We start from the raw sequence: 7740 nt of genomic DNA, 5'->3' as shown, positions 1-7740 counted from the left end.
TAGAGATCCATAATATGCTTTTTTTGTTATTGAAATTTTTCTTGTTTAGACTTAGTTCATTATAAATTTAGATTTAAAAAACAAATATATGGGAAATTTATATAATTTATTTGTATAAATATTATAAAGCTGAGTCGTGAAAAAGGAATATTAAATTTGGTCAAATGGCACTTTTTAGAGATGGTGCAGGAGTTTGTTTTTATTACATGTGGTATATTCCAAATTTTTTTACATGTTTTACAGTTATTTACTGAGCTATGACCATTTGTAATGCTAATATAAATTATTAGAAGCTCTTAAGTTATATTTCATTTAAATATTTTTTTTATAATACTTAGTGTATTTTTAATTCATTTAAATAATGAATGAACTAATTTAATTTTATTGTAATTATAAAATAAAATTTGAAATTCTAGCATAAATTGGATATTTTTTTATTTTTCATTATACATATAAATTAAGTTTCATCCATTGTTCTCTAAATATGATTCTTTTTTAAGAAAGATGAAATTCAAACTGACAATAAAAATCAAAAGATAAGAAATGTAATGCTATGTTTTTTAGTATATTTCTCATAAAAATATGTGTTTCAATTATTTTATGTATGATAAAAATATTGAATCTCTAAATGATTTCAATTGCTTGGCTTTTTACCCATTATTTTTTTTATGTACACTTCACTATTATTTAACATTTAACAATTATTATTTTCTTGTGTGACACAAGTAGGTGGAATTAATTAAGGCACTTGGAAAACTATAAAGATCGTTAAAGAGATATAAAAAAAAATAAAATTAGTGCTATATTTATTTATTATATTTCTCATAAATATATGCAAGAATTCCAGAAGTTAAATTTGCTTCCAGCACTCCAATTTTTTTTCTATTTAAATTATTTATGTTTTAGGTTTGATTTATATTTTTAATTTAACAAGTAAGGTGATTTGAAAGATTAATTTCATCCATTATCCCTTAACTTTGAGGATTATTTTATCATCGTCCCTTAACTTTAATTTATATAATAAAAATATTTAAATTTCAAATTAATATACTATATATTAATTTTATTCTTTGCTATAACTTTAAATACTTATATATTTATATAAAAATGGCTAAAAATTTGTAACAAATAAAACATATTGAATGAGATTATAATTTCACATCTGCAAATTTTTTTATTCAATTAAGTTAAATAATTTTGCAATTATGTTAAGGATATTTTTGTTTATTATTATTATTATTATTATTATAAAATTTAAAATTATAAATTTATAAATATTTAAAACAATTAAAAAAATAAATCAATAGAAGTAAGATTCAATGTTTAAGGTTTTTTTATTATAATAAATTAAATAATTTTTAATGAATTAATAATACTTATAAAATTAAAATTATAGAATTACAATATTAAGAATTATAATAGAATTTATAGTATAAGTAGAATTAATATTAAAATAATATTAAAATTTTAATTTATATTAAATTATTAAAATATCAGAAATTGAACTTAGTAAGAGATGAACGAAGGAATATCTCTTACTAAAAGTTATTAGCGACGACAATACTGTATTGATCATCATTGCTAAAAGTATTAGTGATATAAATTTTGTAGCTAAAAGTTATTGGCAACGAAGTTACCTGAATTAGCAAAAGAGTTTTGTCACTAACATATATTATTGCTGACAAATCATTTGTCTGTTACAAAATCTACGTTTATGGTATTTCTATAAATAATAAAAATAATGAAGAGTATTTTGCAAATTTGTAATGTCCCCCTTTCCTCTTTTATATATCATATATATTGGCCACAAATCATTTATTTATTGCTATAAATACGTTTCATAGCAAATTTTTGTTTCCTTCTTGAGTTAGAAAGTTAAAGAAAAATAATCATTGTCAGAAGAAGCGTATCATACATCTCCATACTAAAAATTTATGCAATTGATGAGAAATATATTCATGGATTTCTTTTGCAAATCCTGCAATTTTCATTTTGCAACAAGTAAGTCTCTTGGTTGACTTTAATTGGTTGACTTAAGTCAATAGTGGCATAGAACACATCAATAGGAACATCAATTGGTTGACTTAAGTCTCTAACCCGTTGCTTGGATTGAGAAAATGGAAAGAAAAGAGAAGAAAAATAATTTCATTTTTAACAATTCTTTTGTCTGGACAATAAATTAGGAGAGAAAAGAGGATAAAAGAGGAGAAAGGAGTAGAAATTCAATTTCTCCGATACTTGTACGTTTTGAAACGAAGAGAAATAGGTATTATTCTTTATTTTATTTATATTTTCTTTTTATCCTGATAATTTATTCAAACAATACCATATAAATTATATTTTTTTCCCTATTGGATATTGGATAATTACAATATTAGATAATTCGTAAAAATATATATATATATATATATATATTTTCAAATATTTAATTTTGTTCGACTAAAACGAAGTTGGATGGATACAACCTAAAATTCAAAAATAAAACCTATTTGAATGCTGATGACATAACATTGGCCAGGAAAAAGAAAAGCAAGCTAATCCCATCTGAACAGGATTAATTAAAAAAAAAAAATTCTTTCAAATTGTAGTTGTCATCATTTGCCACTAGAAATTGATTTCAACTGAACCGTTCAATCAACGTTGTTGACGTAATTGGCCTCCAATCTACTGAAGACACCTATATTAAGTCAATTTCCAAGTGGGTTTCCTATTGAAATCAGGAAATTAATGCTCGGTTCCTTTTATGAAAAATATTATTTTAAGAAATATTTTTTAATATTTAGAGTATTTAAAAAATAAATTAATAAAAAATATTTTTTATTAAAACTTAAATAAATATCATTAATGATAAAAAAATATTTATATTTTCTACATGTAAATTATTTTTTACCAAATAAATGAAATCTAAATGTAATAAAATGAAAGTTAAGTGAATAAATTACTACTAATTTTATGATCATAAAAAAAATCAATATAAAATTCAGTTATGATTACAAAAATTTACCCAAATTTTTTAACTTATTTTTCCCATCATTCTTAGGTAGAATGCTCTTTAAAAAAAGCTATTGTTCCCTATAACAATCCCTAATAACATGATCCCAATGAAGATATAAAATTTCATTGACAACCTTTCAAATATCACATATTCCACCAATTAGCTTATACAGAGACATTAGAATCATTTCTAAAGTTATTATACATAATTGAATTTTAAAAATAATATTTCATATTAGATTCACATTTTATATATCAAATATCTATTACTCTATTTTATTATATAAATAATTAATTAAATATAAAATAAACATTTTTGTAATAATATGATGTGGGATAACTTTTTTCTATAAGTCTTAGCTCCTTGTGGACTTTTATTATTTAAAAATATGACCACATCCCACATAAGTTTCACTTCAACGAAGATTACAGAACCAGTATGGATTTTCCAAAGTTGTTCCTGCATTCTTCTCTTCTACTCCTCCATTTCGCATTTTCTTCTTCCAGAGACACCATAACTATAAACCAAACCATTCATGATGGTGACTTTCTGATCTCTAGAGAAAATAATTTTGCATTAGGATTCTTTAGCCCCGGAAGTTCCAGGTTTAGATATCTTGGAATCTGGTACCGTAAAGTCGGAGAGCAAACTGTAGTGTGGGTAGCAAATAGGGATGATCCAATCAATGGTTCCTCGGGAGTTCTATCAATTGACCAATATGGAAATCTCGTTCTCCGCAGCTATCATAACCAGAAAGTTCCTATATGGTCTACAAATGTTTCAGTGGAGGTTACAGATACTTGTGTGGCTCAGCTCTTGGATACAGGAAATTTTATTTTGGTCCACGATAGAAGTAAAAGTAATGTGTGGGAAAGCTTTGATCATCCTACGGATACTGTGCTGCCAGGAATGAAACTTGGGTTGGACCGAAGAACAGGCATGAACCGGTTCCCGATATGTTGGAGATCAGCAGATGACCCAGGAACTGGAAACTTCTCACTTCAGATCAACCCAAAAGGATCACCACAGGTCTTTATCTACTGGGGTATAAAATATATTTGGCGAGGCATTCCTTGGCCCTGGAAAAGCTATGCAGATACATTCAATGCCAGTTTTGTCAACAATCAAAATGAGACATATGCGGCATACTCTGTTTCTGATGCTTCAGTTATCCTAAGGTTAATGTTGGACTATTCAGGACTTATTAAGAAACTAATTTGGCATGAAAAAGATGGCAAATGGAATGAATTCTGGTCGGCGCCAAAATCTCCGTGTGATCCATATGGGCATTGTGGTGCCTATGGAATATGTGATACTGACTTTCTTAGTCGAAGATTTGAATGTGATTGTTTACCGGGGTATGAACCCAAGTCCCCAAGGGACTGGCATATTCTAAAAGATGCATCAGGCGGGTGTGTCAGGAAGCGGCTAGAGTCTACCTCATTATGTGGCCATGGGGAAGGATTTGTGAAAGTGGCAAATGTTAAAGTACCTGACACTTCAGCAGCAGTTTGGGTAAGCATGAATATGAATCCAAGGGACTGTGAAAGGAATTGCAGGAGGAATTGTTCATGCTCTGCATATGCAAGCATAGATATTGCTGGGAAGGAGACTGGCTGTTTGACATGGTATGGCAACTTGATGGACACTGCACACGATACGGAAGAGGGACATGATATTTATGTTCGTGTTGATGCAGTCGAATTAGGTAATGTATTTTTGCCTTGGACAAATTTTGAACAAAACCAATGTGTATAGTCAGGTGACGAATTGGATAATCAGCCCTGCATGAATTGTTTGTGTTTATGTTCTATCATTATACCTTGCCTTTTAACTTCCTTTTCTCTTCCACTTTGATGGAACAATAATAAATTCTTTTCCCTACTCACACAGCCGAAATCGCCCAAGAATGGAATGGTTTTCTTAAAAGGAAGGATATGTATGCCGTTCTAGTAGTGTCTGTTGTTTCGGCTTGGTTTGTCATCATCTCATTTACATATTTGTGGTTCAAGAAGAAGAAGAAAAGGGGTAAGAAACAAGATTTTGTATGATGTTTTGTGCCTTTATGTGTATATTCATGCCTCTGATATGAGTAAGCATTAAGCATTCTGGTTTCATCTTTTTGATGGCAGTGAGAAACAAATGGAACAAAAGGTGGCTTGATACAATTGGCACAGTGGAAAATCAAGTTGAAGGTAGCATGAGTCATCCAGAGATTGCTTTTTTCAATCTGAGCACTATACTTGCTGCAACTAACAGTTTCTCTCCAGCTAACAAACTAGGGCAAGGTGGTTTTGGTGTGGTTTATAAGGTGCATATATATAACTTATGTGCAAATGTCTAAAACTGTGTACATGTGCTTGTCTTCGTCTCTAGTTGTTGTGAGATTCTAAATGTGAAAACATGACTGTAGGGTAAATTGTCTAATGGAAAGGAAGTTGCTGTGAAAAGACTTTCAAAAGATTCAGGGCAAGGAATAGATGAATTTAAAAATGAAGTTTTACTGATTGCAAAACTTCAACATCAGAATTTGGTGAAACTCATAGGATGCTGCATTCAGGGAGAGGAACCGATGCTAGTTTATGAATACATGCCAAACAAAAGCTTGGACTCCTTTCTTTTCAGTAAGTCCTGAGTGTATTCTACTTTGTTTAGCATTGTATTCCAAAAGTTGTCTGATTCCATTTGGTTCAACAATATGAGTGATGGACATTGAATGCATAAATTGGCACTGATTCAATTGGAAATCTTTTGTTAGATGAAACAAGAAGGTCAATCTTGGATTGGAGAAAACGCTTTGATATTATCGTTGGGATTGCTTGTGGAATCTTATATATTCACCAAGATTCTAGGTTGAAAATTATCCATAGAGATCTAAAAACCAGCAATATCCTATTGGATGAAGAAATGAATCCAAAAATTTCAGATTTTGGCCTAGCGAGAATCTTCAAAGGCGACCAAACTTATGAGAAGACAAACAGAATAGTTGGAACATTGTAAGTATACCTACACACTCAGCAGCTAGACACACAGAACCACTGCTAAGAATACCTTTCTATCTTACATTAAATAATTTGAAAGGAGCATTATAACTATTTTTTTTTTTCTATCTGTTTTTCATATGCAGTGGATACATGTCTCCAGAATATGTGGTATTTGGAAAGTTTTCAACAAAATCTGATGTCTTTAGTTTTGGCATCATATTATTAGAGATTATTACAGGGAAAAGGAACAATAGCTTTTATCAAGAGGATTTTTACCCAAGCATGATAAGAAAAGTAAGTTAAAAAGATATGGGTAAATTATATTAATCATCATTGAATTTTACATTGATTTTCTTTGTGGTCATAAAACTAGAACTTGTTGCAATTTAGTAATCGAAATTGATTTTGTTGCAATTAGTTTCACGACTTGATGGGAAACCACCGTAAATCGACATGGCATTCAATTTGGGGCTAGTTTTGTAAGGCTTCTTCAATTTGATTTTTGATCTAGACCTCATTTTTAGTATCTTTCTTGACTTGTATATCATCTTAGATGTCCAATGAAATTCTTACCAAAATCACCACTGTCAAGTTGGCATGCACTAGTTGAAAAAAAAAATAAATAAAACTAGTGATCAAATTATGAAAAGTTGAATTTTTATGACCACAATAAAGAAATCCTTGTAAAATTCAGCGAGCATAAAAATATTTTACCCTTGAAGATGCTTATAGTAACTAATTATTTTCCGAATTGTAATAATTTGTTTATGGGTTCATCTAATGATGAGATGTTATAGATATGGCATTTATGGAGAGAAGAGAGAGCATGGGAGATGGTTGATTCATCACTAAAGCATTCTTGTTCTCCTGATGAAGTATTGAGATGCATCCAAATTGGGCTCTTATGCGTACAAGAAGATGTAATGGAAAGACCAACCATGTCAGCTATTGTTCTAATGTTAAATAGTGAAATTAGTCTTCATTCTCCTAAGCAACCTGCATTCACTTTCAGAAAGTCTAGTATTATTAATTTTAGCTCATTAGAGCCAAAAGAAGGATTTTGTTTTGTGGATGAGGAGACAATTACTGAGGTTGTATGTCGTTAAATATCTCTCATCAATTACATAAATTTTTAGTATAGGGATCCAAGATATGCTTCTTTTGATATTATTTTTTTTTTTAGACTTGATTCATCATGAAATTAAATCCAAAACATAAATATTTATGAAATTTATGTAATTTATCTGTATAAATATTATAAAGTTAGTCCTTAAAAAGGAATATAAAAAATTGTCGAGTTGCACTTTTTTTAGAGGGTGTGAGAGTCTGTTTTCATTACATGTGACATTATACTACAAATTATTGAAAGTCCTTAAGTTATATGTCATTCAAATGTTTTTAATTATAATTAGTACATTTTTAATTCATTTAAATAATAAATGAATTAAATTATTGTACTTACAAAAGGAGTTTTGAAATTCGAGCTTTAATTTTATGTGAAAATTACTAAAAATGCCAATGGCTTGATAATGTCAAGGGCTACTGAAAATGAGCCACTAATGCGGCAGGACAGGATGATTACGTGAATATAAATGAAAGGCAAAGTCCTTTTATTTTAGTTAAATTAATTAATTAATTTTTATATTTTAAAAAATATAGTTATTTTGTTTTTTTATTTTTATGAACTAATTAATTAGTGTTTATATTTTAATGAGAAATAGAAATTTTGTTATAATGAAGAATAAATTTGAATTTATATTT

The 7740-nt window shown here is 28.8% G+C and overlaps 1 protein-coding gene across 1 annotated transcript; it reads left to right on the top strand.

Moving 5' to 3' along the window:
- Positions 1–3433: 3433 nt before the first annotated feature.
- On the top strand, positions 3434–7085 carry LOC131172010 (G-type lectin S-receptor-like serine/threonine-protein kinase At1g11410). The gene is made up of 7 exons (XM_058132954.1): positions 3434–4703; positions 4889–5023; positions 5128–5306; positions 5409–5619; positions 5754–5991; positions 6123–6273; positions 6777–7085. Exons 1-7 carry the CDS (start codon positions 3434–3436, stop codon positions 7083–7085), a joined length of 2493 nt encoding a protein of 830 aa, XP_057988937.1.
- The last annotated feature ends 655 nt before the right edge of the window (positions 7086–7740 follow it).

The sequence above is a fragment of the Hevea brasiliensis genome, chromosome 13 (assembly GCF_030052815.1).
Source record: "Hevea brasiliensis isolate MT/VB/25A 57/8 chromosome 13, ASM3005281v1, whole genome shotgun sequence".
NCBI classification, from domain to species: domain Eukaryota; kingdom Viridiplantae; phylum Streptophyta; class Magnoliopsida; order Malpighiales; family Euphorbiaceae; genus Hevea; species Hevea brasiliensis.
Note: the sequence above shows the minus strand (reverse complement) of the source record. Positions and strands in the feature narration are given on the sequence as shown.

Excerpts from the sequence above, each read along its gene's own strand:
- LOC131172010 (XM_058132954.1), top strand. The coding sequence starts at position 3,434 with ATGGATTTTCCAAAGTTGTTCCTGCATTCTTCTCTTCTACTCCTCCAT. Across the intron at positions 5,620-5,753 it reads CTTGGACTCCTTTCTTTTCA|ATGAAACAAGAAGGTCAATC; the intron begins GTAAGTCCTGAG and ends ATCTTTTGTTAG. Across the intron at positions 6,274-6,776 it reads ACCCAAGCATGATAAGAAAA|ATATGGCATTTATGGAGAGA; the intron begins GTAAGTTAAAAA and ends GAGATGTTATAG.